An 18,650-nucleotide genomic window follows, 5' to 3' on the forward strand; every position below is an offset into this window, starting at 1 on the left:
CATATATGTTTAATATGAAGGACTTTCAGCTCATAGGCGAGCAGTGTGTTGGATCCACTCCTTGTATTTACAGACATTCATGAACCGAATCGGTTCCTCAAGAGCCCGACAACCACCGGAGGAAATGACACCATAAATCTGGTCCCTATACACCACTCCTCCACCAGAGTCACCCTAGAGAGAGCACCACAAAACAGATTAAAAACATATATATCATCAATTATGGCCATTTATTCTGCACCTTGAACTTTACTCACTACTTTCACTTGAGCAGTGACTGAAGAGAACACAGAAGGTTAGAGGTCATGCTGATAATACTCACTTTGCAAGCATCGACTAGAGGGGGGTTCAGATCTTGTCCACAGAAATAATGTTGATTCTCATGTGGTGCCTCCCTAACCCTCAGAGGACGATATCCAACCCCTCTGCAACTGACAACATTTACATTTGTACATTTCAGGGGAAACACTGGCTGCTGAGCAGGTACTAGAGGAGAAAGGAAAAGGAACATCAGCTTCTATGTTGCAACAGCAACCAAAGTTCTTGGTAAAAGGCCATTTAACTCGTGTTCTTCAAATAATGTCGTTTTTTTTTCTTAAGTGAACAAACACCTACGAATGTGGTTTCTCAGTCTCTCTCCACAAAAATGGAAATTCTATATAAACAACTGGAACTCACTCAAAACACTGGCAGACTTCTTTTTATATAACTGTACAACAAAACAACATAGACAACAAAGATAAAAAATTGAATCTGTGAAGTTATGAGAAGGAGCCTCACCTCTTGTTCCATCAGGAAGTGCCCGAGTGGCGCCTTGGCCTGCAATCTGAACTGGTTCACCTCTGGATGGCTTGGACGTGCCAGTATTGAAACAGCTGTGAACAAAACAGGTGACAAATGTGAACGGAGATTGAAGAAGTTAAAACTATATACACTAGATCTCAAGCTCAAACATATTTCCTCAAACATATTTTGGACAAAAGATTATATCTAACCAGATCAGCTGAGCAAAAGCACCAACACAGTCAGGAAGACGTATTGTTGCTAGAGTTAGTGCCAATTGAGGATCGAGGTCAGGCAGCCGCACCAGCATGATGTCATGTTCTAGGAAGTTTTCTGTGAAGGGTATCAGATTATTTCCTGGGATAGGCACTACTTCCTCTGGACCTGGATGCACATTTAGATGTGCAAACATATTCCTAAAAATGAGAAAAGAGGACAGAGGAACATCACTCAACTCTGCATACTTTCTGATCCTAATGGCCAGACTTTGAACCAAAGCATTTTTCTTTCAGTGCATTAAATATCATTTAAGGCTGAATTTATACAGTGAGCAATATGTTGTCAATCTTTTTTTTTCAGTCAACAGTTCACATTGTTACCATCCATTTTCTCTAGGCCAGCAGTGAGAGGCAGTCAGGATCCACTGGTCATTGATCAGAGAGCCACCACAGAGGGTTAGCTCATTAGTTAAAGGATTGTGTCCTCTGAGCTGGACATGGTACCTCCGCTCATCATGTCGACATGTCTGACCTCCAATAATCCTCTTGTGCACATCACCCACAGTGAAGTCTGAAAGACACATTCGTCAGTCATTTGACTGTGGTTGCACAGACTTACAGTAACACAGAGGGAGAGGTTTCCTCTCGGTGGGAGAGAAACAACAGAACGTCCATTAGGAGAAGACAAACACAGACAATATGGCTGCTGAGGACTCTGACTTTGACTCATATATTGTTTGCTTTTTTGAAGTGCATTACTGGGGTGGCGCCTCTCTTTATACCTGATGCTGGTGTGCAGAGAAGATGTGAACAGGAATAGCCCAACAAGCATGCCTAATGCTGCTTTGGCATTTTATACAGCTTCATAAGAGAACAGCGTATGCAACAAAAGAAATTTAAACATTTTTGTATAAATAGAGCTTGTTGGTACTTCTGAGTCCTGTGTGTTTGTTAGTAGTGACCTGGCGCGCACACACACACACACACACACACACACACACACACACACAGAGAGATAGAACAGACCTACAACCTCCCATCATATCTTAAGAAAATGTCAGATTTTAAAGATGCTTCATTTTCAGAAGTAAAAATCTTTCATACTTTAACAGGTAAGGAATGGTTAAAGTATTCAATGTGTCAGGGCTGCAGAATACACAAGTGTTGAGAACTCACCAGCCCACAGCAACAGCAGAAGAAGCAGCAGCTGAGCCATTTGTGTCTCTGAGCCTCCAGTGACTGTCCTCCTGATGGGACAGCAGCACCTTTTTAAATCTGCTCCCACTGTCCTGTTGGCCTCTGATCCACCAATCACCTTGGGAAGGTTTATCAACACAGCTCTCCATATGTTGCCAACCTCTATACAGTTATGGAAATATTTTGCCATTTTCTTGCACCAAGTGATAGTGGGAGAACTATTTTGAATAAAGTGACACAGAAACAGTCAGATAGCTGAACGGTTTCTTTCAGAGCAGGTCTATCAAAATATTGCAAGCGATACAATTCACACTGACACCCTAAAATACACAGAAAAGGACGTTATCACAACAGTTGTGGACGTTTGAAGTCCAAAGGCTGAGCTAAAGCCTTGTCTTCCTGTTGAGAGGATACATTTCCATTTCATATCATGTGATTTGAGCTGAAGGACAAATTCTTTTGGGTTTGACATTAAACGTAGTTTCACAGAAAGGGTTGTGGGATCAAGGAGATCTTTGCCTGCTAACTTAAGCCGGGCATTCACTGTGCAATTATAGAAATCTTGATGTTTATGTCACAGCTTTTTTTTTTTTTTTTTTTTTTTTTCCCTCTGGTTTCAAACACAGACAGAGCAGGCAAGTTCAATAAAAAAATTTTTATTAACAAGCAGCTAAAAGTTCAATTATTCGGTTGCGTCCTAAGGGGGAGGAAAGGAGGAGGAGGAAACACAGGTATAAGTGCCGCACCAAGCTCACAGCAGGAGTCACATAAAAGAATTCCCAGAGATTTGGTTATTCGCCTCTGTCAGCCTTGTCTATTCGTCCGGCTCAGACACTCCAGTGCGGCTCTCCGCCAGCGCCTGTGGTTCTCCCTGGGCCAGCCTGCTTCGCACCTGTGTCCCGACTGCCTTTAATTGTCCGTCACTCCAATCATGGCTTGTGAGTGGAAGCAGGTGCGCTGCTATCAAGTAGGGGAGGTCCTCCACACACATATACTGTACACACATGAGGGAGACTTATAATAAAGAAAACAGTTAAATAAATCCACTGCAAATAAAGAGAACTTTGTGACATTTATATCCAACTCACACTGTTCAAGAAAATCGTCCATGATGTAAAGCCAAAGCTCACAAGTTTGTGCTCACACTGCATGGCCCAATCATCAGCCGCGACCTGAGTGCTCACACAGTACCATTAAAAACAGCCCATCGGTCCCTGCGGACAGTCCTGGCCATTGACAATGTCAATATTCATTTGAAAGCTCTGAGGAAGGTTTGTTTTGTAGCAACAATGCTGATATGTGCTGTCTGACGAACTCTAAAAAAAAGGGGGGCAGGTGAAAATGGACGCGAAGATGGCCCTGCAAACATGCCCCAGTGGGGCCCACGCAGGCTTTTTGTGGGCATTGTGGGCTAGGGCCAGCCCAGACCAAACCTACACGGCCCAGTGCTGGCTTGCCCAGGCAAGGCCCAAAGCTCTGAGCTCACCACGGGCTCTCCATAAGCAGCCCATAATAGTGGATTGCCCACAGAAAGCCCATGTTGGCCCAGTGTGGGCCAGCCCATTTGGGTCCAGAGAAACTTTTGTACCGTTGGGCCCATGCTGGTTTTGTGCAGGCAGCCCAAAGTCATTTCCCACACTTTGGCGGCTTTTTTTTTTTTTTTTTTTTTTTTAATGTAATTTGAAATTCAGAGAGACACTGCATTTATAGCCTCTGCACAGAAAGCATAAAAAATCCATTATTTGAATTGGATTGTGTCTGCACATGATCACTTAAAAACTCATGAACAAATATTACTTTTTGTTTTTAACAAGAAAAGCCTATAATTTTTAATAGATAACTGATGTTTTAAAAGGTTCAAAATTAACAGTTTACCATTTAACAGTTGCTGGCAAAAATATGTCTGGCTTCCAACCATTGGCTCATAGACATAAAAGATAGAAAAAGAGAAAAAATACATAAAAAACTTAATTAAATTCAAAAAGACTCAAAGCTTTAAAAGAAATATATGACCCTGCATATTAGGGACAAAATTAAAGGCTTTTATTTTATTATTATTATTATTATTATTTATGTTTTACGCTACAAATGTAAAGTTTACTAACTGCGACAGAGCTCGACATGCTTGGAACTATTTTTTGCTGAAGAGGTGCCATATATCACTACGCACTTGAGCCTCTTCACAACATGCCTCACCGGAACAGAACGCAACTGTTACGTCTGCTGGCTGAAGGTGGTGTTTTCTGGAGGTGAGTTTTAATTGTAATGTTTCATCTTAAAGTTTAATGTTACAGCAAATATTGTCATAGTGTGTGTTCTCCTGGGATTATATTTGAATATGGTTTTAGTTGATTCTGACCATTCGCCATTTTTTCTTTCTTGCTTTATCAATGGGGTTGGGACCATCAGTTATGTTGTGCAGAAGTCAGGTTACTACACAGCCGACAGCCCTATTGGACAACTGTTAAAATTCATATTATAGCAAGAACCAATCAGCTAACTAAAGAAAAACGAGTGGCCATCATTACTTTAAGAAATGAAGGTCAGCCAGTCCGGAAAATTGCAAAAACTTTAAATGTGTCCCCAAGTGGAGTCGCAAAAACCATCAAGCACTACAACGAAACTGGCACACATGAGGACCGACCCAGGAAAAACCTGCTCCACAAAGTCCCTTCACTTCGTTCAGTACAAAACCTCAAGACTGATTAGTTATCAGACAATTTCTTTATCTTTGCCCACTATTTGCTTAAATTGCTGTACAGTCCACAATCACTCAGCTCTATTCAAATGAGCTTCTCATCTCTATGACAACAAGTCCATTCAGCCATAACCTTCGCACCCCCAGAAAATAATTGATAAACACAAATGTTTATTGGTGCTGTAAGTCAGTTTTTATTAAAAAAAAACAAACAAAAAAAAAAACATAATTCAAATAAAAATGAAACAAACTACAAAGTGCTTATTTACCACCTTGTTAGAAAGATTAATTGATGCTAAACTGCAGACTTCTCTTCCTCAGTGATTAAAGCATTTTATGCACTTCATAGAAGAACTAGAAAAATGGCACTCAGTAGAGTACATGCCTCCACCAGCGCTATGCAAGGTTCATCTCAGGATCTGCCATTTCCAAGTCACATAGCTGACCAAATTAACCTTCTGTCACTTCCTACTTGTTGTCCTACTTGATGTTTTTAATTTGAAGGTAATGACTTTGTTTGGTTCTTTGTTAACCCTTGGCCAGACATATATGGGCTGCAGCCCAGGGCCCAGAGCAACCCAGAACGGTGAATTATGAAAGAATGAAAAAATACTGGTCTTTGTTTTTTTAAAGGAATTCTAATTGTTGGATTGGCTGTTGCCCCATTAGATTCACATTCTAAAACAAGAAAAACTAAAACATACATATATGCATTAATGACATTATTATACTAGCAGGGAGCAGAAGGTGTAGGTAGGCTGACAATAAAAGGGTGGGCTGTCATCTATATCTGTATAGTTAGAAAGGTGTGTGTGTGTGTGCGTGCGCACATGTGTCTTTTAACAAACTTATATATTTGCATATATGTTTTTAATATTTTTCTGGTCTATTATCTTGCAAGTGTAACTCCTACAAATTGTGTGTGTTGTGTGTGGGAGGAGATATCTTCACCTCATCAGAAAAACCTCATCAGAAAAATGTATCATTTTTTCACAATTTATCAGGATAATCGTTTAAAAAAAAACTGCTTCCATTGTTTCTTTTGAAAGAAAAAAAACTGACACAAACCACACCAGTTTCTTTTACAGCTGATATTTCATATATGTTTAATATGAAGGACTTTCAGCGTATATGCCAGTAATCTCTCGGATCCACTCCTTGTATCTACAGAGATTCATGAACACAATTGGTTCCTCAAGAGCCCGACAACCAGTGGAGGACATGACACCGTAAATCTGGCCCCTATGCACCACTCCTGAACCAGAGTCACCCTAGAGAGAGCACCACAAAACAGATTACAAAAGGATCTATCAACGTATCTATCCATCAAATATAAGCACAATACATACAAATTAAGAGTAAATGATTACTGATTTTCTTTCACTTGTAAAAATCAGTAATAATTCGAACAGCAGTCTGTCTTTTTATGGACTGAGTCCCAATAAAGAAGTTGATGAAAATGTTGGAGGGCATATGGATAATCAGATAATTACTCTGCACGCATCCACTCCAGGAGTTTGTCCACAGAATAAGTGCTGATTCTGCCATGGAGCCAGGCGAGGCCTCTGATGAGTGGGAGCCGCACAGCCAACAACATTTACATTTGCACATTGCAGGGAAAACACTGGCTGCTGAGCAGGTACTAGAGGAGAAAGGATAAGGAATATCAATTTCTATGAGCACGTTTACATGCACACCATATTCTGGATCAGGTCAATATTCCGGTTAAGGTAACTGCGCTGCGGCAACTGGAATATTCCGTTTACATGTTACTTGGCATGCCCCCGTGTTTTCGGCGTATTCCACTTTCTTATGTAATGCGACACTCAGCCGCAGGGGGCAGCAGTACGCGTATAGGCGTCTGGTTTGCTGGAAAAACAGACCAAGAAGTCTTCTTCCTCATCTTCTTCTTTTTCTTCTTCTTCTGTTGCTATTTCTGTTTTCTCCCATCGATATCCTCCATGATATTTAAGTCTTTCATTAGCTGAAGTCAGACAGCAGTCTCCTGGCTCTTGCTGCTGTTTGCTGTACCGTTTTCCCCGCTTGCAGGTAACCATAGCAACAAAGGAATATTCCAGGGGGCTTATTCGGAATTCTCTCCAACCGGAATATGACCTTAATCGGGTTCGGTGCGTGTTTACATGACACGTGCGCAACCGGAATATTGTGAATATTCCGGTTAAAACAGGAATAAGGTGTGCATGTAAACGTGCTCTATGTTGCAACAGCAACCAAAGTTCTTGATAAAAGGCCATTTAATCTCATGTGTTCTTCTAATGTTTTTTTTCCTAAGTGAGCAAACACCTACGGATGTGGCTTCATGATTTAATTTGATTGAAATGCATGCCATATTATTCTAGTAATGCTGTTGAGTTAATTAGCTTAATATTAAATCAGTGTAATGTCACATGTAATAATATCATTACTTGTTTCTCAGTCTTTCTCAAAATAACAACAGCACGACAGCAACAGCACACTGACAGATTTCTATTTTTCTATGACTTGACAACAAAACAATTTAAAGATTAAAAAAAAAAAAAAACTTTTATGAAACTACAGTATAACTGATGAAAACACAGTCTCACCTCTTGTGTTATCAGCACGTGCAAAAGTGGCACCATGGCCTGCAATCTGAACTGGGTCACCCCTGGATGGTTTGGAAGTGACAGTATTCAAACAGCTGAGCAACACAGTTGACACATGCAAAATGAAATCAAACAACAGCATGCTTATGATGATATGAGTTGAGATAGCCTGATACATATTCAAGCTCAAACATATTTCCTCAAACATATTTTGGACAAAAGATTATGGGCCCTATCTTGCGCCAGAGTCCCTAAACCCGTTATGTGGGGATTTAGCATTGCGTAAGAGGTGTTCCCCTGCAAAAGTTGCTATCTTGTGCACTTGCCGTTATCCGTAAAACACTTGCGCTACGTGCTATATTATGCATAGGCGTGGTTTGGGTGTTATACCAGTTAAACCAATCGGTGTGCCAGGTGCCATTGCCTTTAAGAGAAGGATGCGCTATCCTAAATCCACAAACCGAAACCCATGATGGAGAGAGGAAGGTCGTGATTTAGTACTATCTCTGCTGTTTTCTCATGGGTTCAACTGAGGCTAAAGCAAGGTGGCTTTTTATTCAGGAGGTGGAGCCGCATGTGCACGTCCACATGCGTCCAAGTGGACATGCATTGAGGCCTCCTGGGCGCGCTCTTGTAAATGCCCAAATGGGATAGCGGGTGGGTGAGGACCTGCTATCCGCTTTCCCTAAAGTGTGTGCGCAACATAGCAATTGTACTGAAAGCGCATAAATCACCCCCACGGGCACGCCTCCAGGCACAAATAATGGAGTCGGCATAATGTATAGCGGGTAGCGTGGCCGCAATATACCATTTAGGGATAATGGAAGCTGCTAAATGCGCAATTCACGGGTAGCAGGTAGTGGCAACGGGTAGCAGGTGGCGCAAGATAGGGCCCAATATCTTACCAGATCAGCTTAGCAAATGCGCCAGCACAGTCAGGAAGATGTATTGTTGCTAGTGTTAGTGCCAATTGAGGATCGAGGTCAGGCAGCCGCACCAACATGATGTCATGTTGTAGGCCGTTTTCTGTGAAGGGTATCAGATTATTTCCTGGGATTTGCACTTCTTCTCCTGGACCTGGATGCACATTTAGATGTGCAAACATATTCGTAACAGTGAGAAAAGAGGACACTCAACTCAGCGTACTTTCTGATCCTAATGGCCAGACTTTGAACCAGAGCATTTTTGTTTCAATGCATTAAATATTGCTGGTTCAAAGGCAACAGTTTAGGGCTGAATTAATGGAGTAAGCAATATGTTGTCAAGCATTTTCTTAAGTAAACAATTCACTTTGTTACCATCCTGGTTCTGCAGTGAGCCGCAGTCAGGATCCACTGGTCATTGATCAGAGAGCCACCACAGAAGTTTCCACCTCTGTGTGTACCGTTGAAAAAATCTCCTCTGAGCAGGACATGGTACCTCCGCTCATCTTGTGGACATGGCTGACCTCCAATAATCCTCTTGTGCACATCGCCCACAGTGAAGTCTGAAAGACAAATTCTTCAGTCATTTGATGGTGAAATGAAGACTGGTATTGGAATTGTTTTCAATCTTTTTAGTCATATATTGTTTGCTGTGTCGAAGTGTTTCTGTCATTGGACAATGGACGAGAGGATGATTGGATTTATCTTATTCTTTTTTGCCCCTGTGAACTGAAATACTGGTCTTGGTCTCAGAATCTTTACAAGAATGTATACAAAAAAAAATGTATACATTCTTGTAGTAAAACAGTGTGTTGGTACTTTTGAGTCCTGCATTTGTTAGTGGTGGTCTAGCTAGGGAACTTGTGCCACACACACACACATAGTGAGAGACTGAAAGTACAACCTGTCACCATATCTTTAAAAAAAATAATAATTTTAAAGATTCTTCAGAAGTAAAAATCTTTCATACTTCAACCTGTAAGAAATGGTATTCAAAGTGTCAGCGCTGCAGAATACACAAGTGTTGAGAACTCACCAGCCCACAGCAACAGCAGAAGAAGCAGCAGCTGAGCCATTTGTGTGTCTGAGCCTCCAGTGACTGTCCTCCTGATGGGACAGCAGCACCTTTTCAGATCTGCTCCTACTGTCCTGTTGGCCTCTGGTCCACCAATCACCTTGTGAAGGTTTATCAACACAGCTCTCCATATGTTGCCAACCTCTATACAGTTATGGAAATATTTTGCCATTTTCCTGCACCAAGTGATAGTGGGAGAACTATTTTGAATAAAGTGACACAGAAACAGTCAGATAGCTCAACGGTTTCTTTCAGAGCAAATACTGCCAGCGATACAATTCACTCTAAAATACACAGAAATACACTGACACCCTAAAATACACAGAAAAGGATGTTATCACAACTGTTGTGGAAGTCAAAAGGCTGAGCTAAAGGCTTGTCTTCCTGTTGAGCAGATACATTTTCATATCATGTAATGTGATTTTAGTTGAAGGACAAATTCTTGTCGACTCATGCCAAGAGTTGTGGCATCAAAGAGGTTTTTGACTGTTAACTCAGAGACAACTATTCTCCCTGAATTTTGTATATATAAGTAACTAAAATGAATATGACCACTTAAATTGTCTCAGACATAAGCTGTGTTTCCATCAATGTATTTTTATTCACAGTCTCAAGTATTTTATTACAAAAGAAAGAAACTCCGTTTCAACCTTTGCACAATGTGCAAATTTTTACTTGATTTAGGACTATAGAACTTTTGATTTTGTTGCTATTTTGTAGGAACAAATATTTAATTACCAGCCAGCGGCTTCACCGCATTGTCTGAATATATCCGCCCGTCACCTTAAAAATGCGTTGTGCTTTCTCTTTACATTTATAGTAGGGTGATTGTTACAATCTGTTTATCATATGTGGAACCTTCTTGGGAGATCATGAGGATTCTGAGTGACAGAGCACTCTGGCAGTCATCCAGGATTCATAGCACCGCAGTTACATACATAACTTTTGTTCTGTTTCATCCTTTAAGCACTGGATGACCCATATCAGCAAGATCACGAGGAATCCCAGAACCTACCTTACTATTTAGAGGAGGAGGAACTGCGCAGCAATACCACCTCCAAGGGATGAGGTGTGGCAAAATATAACCTAACAGAACCCGGCAAATGTGCTAGGTGATGCCCATGAGGCTGCAGCACAGATAATTTCCAAGGGAACACCCTTCAGGGCAGTCCACAACATGGACATGCTCTGGTTGGAGTGGCCCCTGACTCCCAATGGTCCCCCAGTTGTGAGTTGGGGGCAAACCCACAGCTGAAGGCAATGAGGGTCAGGATGCCAAATCCAACCCACCTCCTGGTGGGGAGGTGCCATGGTGAGCTGCAAGAGAGCCTGTGCAGCAGAGGAATCCAGGTCCTCCCTGAAAAAAAGGGGGCCAGTGAATGAGCCTGTGGGCCTGCCAGAGGACCTTCTGAAGTGTTTGGGGTATCAACACCAGTGATGGAAAGGCATAAAGTAGACCAAGAGAACCAGAGAGGGCAGTGGGTTGAGTCCTCCAAAGCAAAGAGATCAACATCTGCTCCCCTGGCAAATACATCACCCTGAGACTGGCCAGATGGGAAGCTGCCCAAGTCAGGAGAACCCGCACTTCCTGCAGGAACCCCACTAACTTGGTGGCTCCTTGGTGATTTATGTGTAAAGCAGTCAGCATGTCTGACCAAACAAGGATGTGCCTGCTCAAGCACATTCACATGCAGAGTGCGGCCGAGAACAGACCACTGGCCTTGAACAGTCGTGTTCATCCTGAGAGGCAGGTGTCTCCATTCTGTCACCTGAGAGGCAGGTGACAGAATGGAGCCCATTGGCACACCCTGAAGCAGATATACCTTCCTGTCTCCATAGGGGCAGAGAGAGGAGGGCCTGACGAGACACCCTGACCTCCCTGTGCTTGTGCCGCCTGGCATCCAAGAGGAGTCTGTTCAGCCACATTTGAAGGGAGCAAAGCGACAGCAAGCCCAGAAGAATGATCACTCAAGCAGCTGTAAGCTTGCCCCACAGAAACTGCAGGTATGTCAAGAACCTATCCTCTCCGAAGAGAGGGAGAAACCTCTCTGTGCGCTGAAGTCACAGGTAAACCTTCACTGCAACCATAGCTGGCTTCTTAGATTCATAGCTGGCAAATGGCCGAACCATACTTTGCTGCATCCTTCAGAGTCGCCAGGGTTCAAACATCAGAGGTGAAATGTGAAAAGGCTTTAATGTCCCTCCAACAAGCATGCAATTCCTTCAGATAGTCATCTGAAGGAGGAACAGTAACGACAGTGGGGGCTGGATTGTGCTTAAAGAAAGCACTGGCTGGAGCTCACTGATTCTTGGGAATTTGGATAAATCATGTGCCACTAATAAAAATGCTATTTCTGTTGGAAATTTACAGCATTTTAATGAATAAAAAGAATCAAGGGCATAATCAGGGGGTCCTTTGCACATTTGTAAGGTTCTTTTATAGGTTTATTTTTAGTTTGTATTAATTTAATGATTATATGTTGGCCCATGGCCTACAAACCAGTTGTCCTCTGAGATAGGAGATAATCATTTCAACTTGATTAAAACAACAAAAAGTAATAATTTCATATATTTACCACATGAAAGAGTACATCACAATATGTATTAAAAACTACAAATGATGAGTTTTGAACAATATTTACTATTATTTTGTGGTTGCTCAAAATGTGTCCCACATATTCGTCACCACCGTATTTATTAAAAAAATAATTTTAAAAAACTACAAGGTCAATTACGTTCCTGAGGAGCCCTTTTCAAACCTTCAGCTCTACTGCATGCTTCAAGACCACTCAGGCTCCTGGAAGTTTTCTATTTTCTCTTAAATCTCCTCATATTTTTGGACACTGCTACTGTCACAACCATAACATGTCAACACCATCACTTTTGTATATAAAAAATATATATATATTAGATTAGATTATGGAATAAATGTATACTTTTTAAGAAGAGGTCTGATGTAGGTAGCAACGGGGGAAACAAGCTGGCTAATGTGAACAACTCATGCTTATCATGTGAAAGAGCAGGTTTTTGTCACCACCGTCAGACGTCACCACCGTCAGGTTTTCTGTCTGATGGTGATGACTGAAGTCTGAAAAATGCTTATAACAGAGCTCAGGATTCTTATTTTTTGTACCAAATAGTTAAATAAAGTTGTTAAGCAAGAAGCCATTGACTTGAGTGGTATAAATTTTGGAATTGTATGTTGTAATGAGGCCACTGTCACCACCGTCAGAGGCAGTTATATTTGTTTTAAATGAATATGCTTACAATATGTTTCTTTGGTGCTGTTGAGTTATTAAAGTAATAGTCTCTTTTAATACAAAAATAGGTTTTTCAAATAAAAAAAATTAAAAAAAACATTACGGTGACGGTGTTGACAAAAAGACCTTGATCTATAATGATATACCGTCAGACTTTTTTTTTTTTTCAGAATTAAAACATGTTTTATCCAAATTCCCAAGAATCAGTGAGCTGAATCCACTTGTGGAACATCAAGCTGCAAATGGACCAGGGCCATGCGAACAATGGTCCCCACAGAGTTATCCAACATGCCCTGCAAGGAATTCTGAGCTGATGGGTGGGATGCTGACCCCGAGCCATGTGAGGCTCAGGGTCAGGAGGGTCCCAGCAGGTTCAGCTGGGTCCGCACATTCATTTAACTGGTTTGCAGAAGCAGACACTGAGAGGGCACTGTCCTGGGGAGACAGCAACTCCAGTGGAGCTTCAGGCACCTCTAGCTCCCCCACACCTGGTCCACTCTGGAAGAGAGATCTCTGCTTTTAGTCTTCTTCCTGGGGGGTGCGCCCTCGATCTCCGCAGCTAATCACATGGGGCCACTAGATTGGGTTGGAGGTGGCAGATCCATGGGTGGAACCTCTGTAGTGCCCAGCAGTTGCTCCACCTGTGCCAGCCTCACTGCTCTCATTGCTCGAGGCATCAAATTACAATTCATGCATGGGACTCAGACGCCCTCCTTCAAAAGGTCGGGGCCGAGGCAAGAGGGACAGAGATCATGGCCATCCTCTGGCTGTTGAGGGGCCATACAGGTAGTACAATAATGCTGGGAAAACATAACGGCAGTAAGCCGAAATAACTTACACAGGGGATGGAAGCAAGAACACTGCCTTCACCAGTGACGGCCAACAAGAAAACAGAAAACTCAGATGGAGAGAAAGCGCTACTGCTGACAGGCTACAAAGAAAGGTAAGGAGAGAGAAAAGAGAAAAAAGAAAGAAAAAACAAAACCAAAATGCCACCGCCTATTATCACCAACGTTAGTCAGCTTTAGCAAAAACACCAATGCTGACTGTGCTCTAAAAAATCAGAACCTGCAACTGAGGCAACTTCTTATTATTGTGAGCCAGAGCGGACACACTGCTGCTAACAGCACAAAAAATATATACCATGAAACAGGCTTGACACAAGAGCCAAAGCGCTGCACTTCTACAAAAGATAACAGCTCAATGGTAAGGGCGTAGGGAGGGCGTAGGTATGTTGACAAAACAAACAAACAAACAAACAAACAAAAAACAGGTGTGCTGTCATCTTTAAGGATATCGACATATATGTGTGTGTGTATATTGCTAACTGATATATACAAACATTTTTATATTTTTCCAATCTGTTGTCTTGCAACTGCATGTAAAAGTGTTAATTTTTCACAGGTTATCACAATAATAATTTTAAAAACTGTTCCTATTGTTTCTTTTGAAAAAAAGACACAAACCACACCAGTTTCTTGTACAGCTGATATTTCACATATGTTTAATATGAGGGACTTTCAGCTTATAGGCCAGCAGTGCGTCGGATCCACTCCTTGTATTCACAGACATTCATGAACCGAAGTGGACTCTGACATGCCAGACAACCACCGGAGGAAATGACACCGTAAATCTGGTCCCTATACACCACTCCTCCACCAGAGTCACCCTGGAGAGAGCGCCACAAAACAGATTAACAACAAAACAAAACAAAGAAAAAAATATACTGTATATATAATTTTTTGTAAATTTATTTATTTAATTTATAAAATTATTATAAGGTTAGAGGTCATGCTAATAATTGCTCACGTGACAAGCATCGACTCGAGGGGGTGTTGACAAATCTTGTCCACAGAAGAAATGTTGATTCTGACGTGGTGCCTCCCAGGGCTCCAGAGGACAAAGTCCAGCCCCTCTGCAACTGACAACATTTACATTTGCACACTGCAGAGGAAACACTGGCTGCTGAGCAGGTACTAGAGGAGAGAAGAAAAGGAACATCAGTTTCTATGTTGCAACAACAACAAAAGTTTCTGTTAAAAGGCCATTTAACTTATTTATTTTTCAAATAATGTTTTTTTTTTTTCTTAAGTGAACACCTACTAATGTGGTTTCTCATTCTCTCTCCACAAAAATGGAGATGCAATATAAACAACTGGAACTCACTCAGAACATTGGCAGTTTTCTATTTGCATATAACTGTACAACAAAACAACATAGACAATAAAGATTAAAAAAAAAAAAAAAAAACTACTTGTTTGAACCTGTGAAGTTATGAAAAGAAGCCTCACCTCTTGTTCCATCAGGCAGTGCTGTAGTGGCGCCTTGGCCTGCAATCTGAACAAGTTCACCTCTGCATGGCTTGGACGTGCCAATATTAAAACAGCTGAACAAAAACAGATTACACATGTGAACTGAGATTTAAGTGATTAAAAATTATCACTACACTGGATCTGATGAGTTTCTGATCATTCATTGCAGTAATCAAGAGTTTGCCTCCTGTCAAAGATGTTTTGTTGAATTAGACTCATGACAGCTCTGTAAGACTTGGCTGAGTGGTGGAAGGAGGAGCCAAGGGCCCAATCCCAATATACCCCCTGAGGCCTAAGCCCTGAACCCTCATACACTTAATTGATGTTAGACAGTATAAATAGGAATGGGACAGCACCAGAGGCTCAAAATGCCTGCGAGAGAGCCCTCATGTACTTGATGATTTGACAGTGGGACAGCCCTTCACCCTCACAAATTTAGTGGGAACGCGCCTCCAAGTCCATGAGTCTGTGAGTCTGTGAGTGTGGACATTGGGATTGGGCCAGAGAGTCAAAATCTTCACCTGGTGTCGTTTTTTATTTGCCATCACCAGTGCAGTGAAATGTGCAAGGTAAATTGTAAGAGGAAAAAAAAATAACAAAAATGTAAAAATACAAAACAAGAAAACTTAATCACTTAATCAAAGTCTTCCAGTTAACAAAAGAAACTTAGGTCAAATGCATAAGTAAATAAGAGTTATTAGCAATAGCGGCACCAGGATTTTGTAAATGGGTGGGCCTATAGAAAAACGGGTGGGCAAATAATTTTTTTTTTCCAATTAACAATCGGAAAAATGACTGATTATTTAAATAATGCAAGTTAACCACTCACAGCTCAGAAATAGATCTTGTCCCTACCTTAGGGGCTTTTACAGCCGGAGACGGCGAGGTTTGGAGTTGAACACTTTAAAAATGTCACTATATTGCAGTGAATCAGTCAGCTCTTTTTCGAAGGACAGCAGTGACAAAGAGTTCAGTCTGCCTGTCAGCACTGTTGCCCTGGTGCAAGTTTTTATCCTGTTGACAGCTGAAAACAGTCTCTCCACAGTGCATGAGGTCATGGGTAGGGTGAGGAGCGCACGAAGGAGCCTGTTCATTTTGGGGAAGATATCTCTGGGACATGCATCAAGCACTTCAACAAGTGATGAAAAATGTTCCTTTTTCTCATCAGAGATGGCTTTTGCCTTTCTTTTAAGCTGCTGCACAAATGCGGTGTGCTCTGCATCCTCAATGGGGATGGAAAAGTGCGCGCAGGCAGGCTGGATATGCGCTTTATCACCAAAGGTCTCTGAATGTGGCATGCAGGCAGCAGTAGCTCTCATAAAGCCATATGAGTCGGGCTTGAAACGCGAATTCACTGCAAAAAGTCAAATCTTACGAAGATTATTTGTGTTATTTCAAGTCAAAATGTCTTATTTCTAGTCAAAATATCTCATTACACTTAAAATAAGACATGATCAGCTCAGAAATAACTTGTCTTTAGACAATTTTCACCTGTTTCAAGTGAAAATTTACTTGAAACAAGTTAAAATTAGCTTGAAACAAGAAACAAATTCTGCCAATGGAACAAGTAAATTTTTACTTGTTCACTTGTGCCCCAAGTAAAAATTTGCACAGGACGAGATTAAGTCTTTGTGAGTTGCAATGCACATATATATTCAAAATCACGTGTACCCCTCCCCTGTTCCCTGACATGACAGATGCGCCATCGAACCCAAATCCGACGCACAGAGCCGGTTCCAGCTGCAGTGGCTCCACCACTTCTAAATCTTAGCTGATATTGCCTCTGCAGTCATGTTGGCCGTTTCCACAAATCCCACAGCCCGTTCTCTCAATGCCCCGTTGTGCAGGTATCTGATGCATACTGCCACGAGCTCTCTTTTTGACAAGTCTTTGCACTCATCTGCTAAAAGCGCATAATATGTGTCAGGCTCATCATGCAAATCTGCTTTTATTTTTTGGATAAGTAGTGATGCATTGATTTCCAAAATCTCATTTTGTATATCGTGGTGCAGGAGTTTCCCATTGTTAGGTAATTCGTCCAGGCGCCTTTTGATTTCTGGGTCATATTTAGAAACTAGATCAAGTAGCTCTAAGAAGTTACCCTTGTTTAAAGTATCTGGGTTTTTCCGATGCCCACGCAATGGGATTTCTTGTTTGGCACAGAACAGGATGAGATCTATTACCACCAAAGATGCTGTCTATTTCTCTCAATAAAGGACTGGCTGGTATCATTGTTCAGTTGGTTAATAACATTTCCCCGTCCTGGCTGATGACTTTGCTTATATCCATCCATTTTCCCCAGTGCTGCAACATGTGCCCTGCTGGGTTTATGTTTGGCACAAAACTCCGCAAAATGTTTCCAGTCTTTGAAACCAATAATAAATCGATACTCATGTGCTGCTTCAGGGAAATGACGACAGGGCTTGCAAAACACTGCATCTCTTGAAATGCTATATTCTAGCCATGGGAATTTTGAATACCACCTGGCAGAAAAACTTCTAGCTTTCCCCAATATGTCTGTGGCAGGGAGGGAGCTGAGGTTGGGCTGGGTCGCTGGCTCATCTATACTTGAGAGGTCTTGGGGCGCTTGTGACATGACGGGTCGGGGAACTTTTGATGTGCTACGCTGCTGCTGAACCCTGCCATAACCCTGCCTGAACATATAAAACGCCATCATAAGTTACCTTTGTCTGCTGCCAATAGTTTCCCCCCCAGAAAACGTGCAGACAGACAAACAGACACACTGCCGTTAACATTACTTGCCTTTCTCTTTCCCTGGCTGACATGACTGTGAGGGGATGGATGAAGGAGGAGGAGGAGGAGGACTAGCGTTGCTTTGGGGCGGGCCGGCTGAGCTCACCGGTAAATTGGCACTTGCACTCGTAACATTTAAATCAAGAATGGCCGCAGGAGTTTCCTCCTGCTCAACACAGCGTCGTTTGGTGAAAAAGCCAAGTAAGCTGCTCTGTTTCGCCATTAAAAACTCCATCTCCGTCTCTCTTTTTTCTTTTTACCTGTACACATTTCTTTCTTCCTGAGTCTGGGAGGGACCGTTTGCGCGCAAACTAACTCATTCAATTCATTGGGTCACATGCTGATGACGCAGCCTGGGGGTGGGCACTCACGTATGATAGAAAGCTGCTGATTGACTGAGAAGCTAGCGTCACATGAGCTCTGCTAAGGCTGGCAATAGGATGAACATTTTAATCCCGAAAACATATTGTTCTGATTGGGTGGGCCTGGCTCAAAATGGGTGGGCCCAGGCCCACAAGGGCCCATTGCTGGCGCCGCCTATGGTTACTAGGCCCCTGCTATAAAGCTCCTGGACTTGCACCTCTCCAGGCCCAAGCTGCACTGCTGAGAGGAGCCTCTACCCCCCCGGCTTAAGTTGGAAGCCCCTCCCATGGGACAAACCACAATTAATTAAAAATCAATCAAACAATACATACATACCATATTTCAAAATGAAAACATTCCTGTGCACATTAATATACCACCATATCTACACTGACACAGAAATATCTTAAATACAAACCTATTCACACTCCTTAAAGAGCATTTCCCCAGTAGTACTACCAACACCCCTCTGTACTGGCTTT

The 18,650-nt window shown here is 42.0% G+C and overlaps 2 protein-coding genes across 2 annotated transcripts; both read right to left on the bottom strand.

Annotated features, from left to right (window-relative positions):
• On the bottom strand, positions 1 to 2,264 carry LOC115361694 (anionic trypsin-2-like). Its single transcript, XM_030055262.1, has 5 exons — positions 2,178 to 2,264; positions 1,383 to 1,572; positions 1,018 to 1,199; positions 781 to 875; positions 1 to 174 (listed from the first exon to the last, which is right to left on the bottom strand). Exons 1-5 carry the CDS (start codon positions 2,215 to 2,217, stop codon positions 31 to 33), a joined length of 651 nt encoding a protein of 216 aa, XP_029911122.1. The 5' UTR covers positions 2,218 to 2,264; the 3' UTR covers positions 1 to 30.
• Positions 2,265 to 6,002: 3,738 nt separating this feature from the next.
• Positions 6,003 to 9,505, bottom strand: LOC115361703 (trypsin-like). Its single transcript, XM_030055273.1, has 4 exons — positions 9,441 to 9,505; positions 8,780 to 8,967; positions 6,390 to 6,461; positions 6,003 to 6,167 (listed from the first exon to the last, which is right to left on the bottom strand). Exons 1-4 carry the CDS (start codon positions 9,478 to 9,480, stop codon positions 6,003 to 6,005), a joined length of 465 nt encoding a protein of 154 aa, XP_029911133.1. The 5' UTR covers positions 9,481 to 9,505.
• Positions 9,506 to 18,650: the final 9,145 nt, after the last annotated feature.

The sequence above is a fragment of the Myripristis murdjan genome, chromosome 1, assembly GCF_902150065.1.
Source record: "Myripristis murdjan chromosome 1, fMyrMur1.1, whole genome shotgun sequence".
Classification (NCBI taxonomy): domain Eukaryota; kingdom Metazoa; phylum Chordata; class Actinopteri; order Holocentriformes; family Holocentridae; genus Myripristis; species Myripristis murdjan.

What these genes read in the sequence shown, in the direction of transcription:
- LOC115361694 (XM_030055262.1), bottom strand. Translation starts at nt 2,217, where the DNA reads ATGGCTCAGCTGCTGCTTCTTCTGCTGTTGCTGTGGGCTG. An exon ending in ACGTCTTCCTGACTGTGTTG is followed by an intron (nt 876 to 1,017) that starts GTGCTTTTGCTC and finishes TTTTGTTCACAG; the next exon opens with CTGTTTCAATACTGGCACGT. An exon ending in ACTTCCTGATGGAACAAGAG is followed by an intron (nt 175 to 780) that starts GTGAGGCTCCTT and finishes TGCTCTCTCTAG; the next exon opens with GGTGACTCTGGTGGAGGAGT.
- LOC115361703 (XM_030055273.1), bottom strand. Translation starts at nt 9,480, where the DNA reads ATGGCTCAGCTGCTGCTTCTTCTGCTGTTGCTGTGGGCTG. An exon ending in TCTGCTGTTGCTGTGGGCTG is followed by an intron (nt 8,968 to 9,440) that starts GTGAGTTCTCAA and finishes TTTGTCTTTCAG; the next exon opens with ACTTCACTGTGGGCGATGTG. An exon ending in CTCACTGCAGAACCAGGATG is followed by an intron (nt 6,462 to 8,779) that starts GTAACAAAGTGA and finishes CCCACTCATCAG; the next exon opens with AGGCCTCGCCTGGCTCCATG.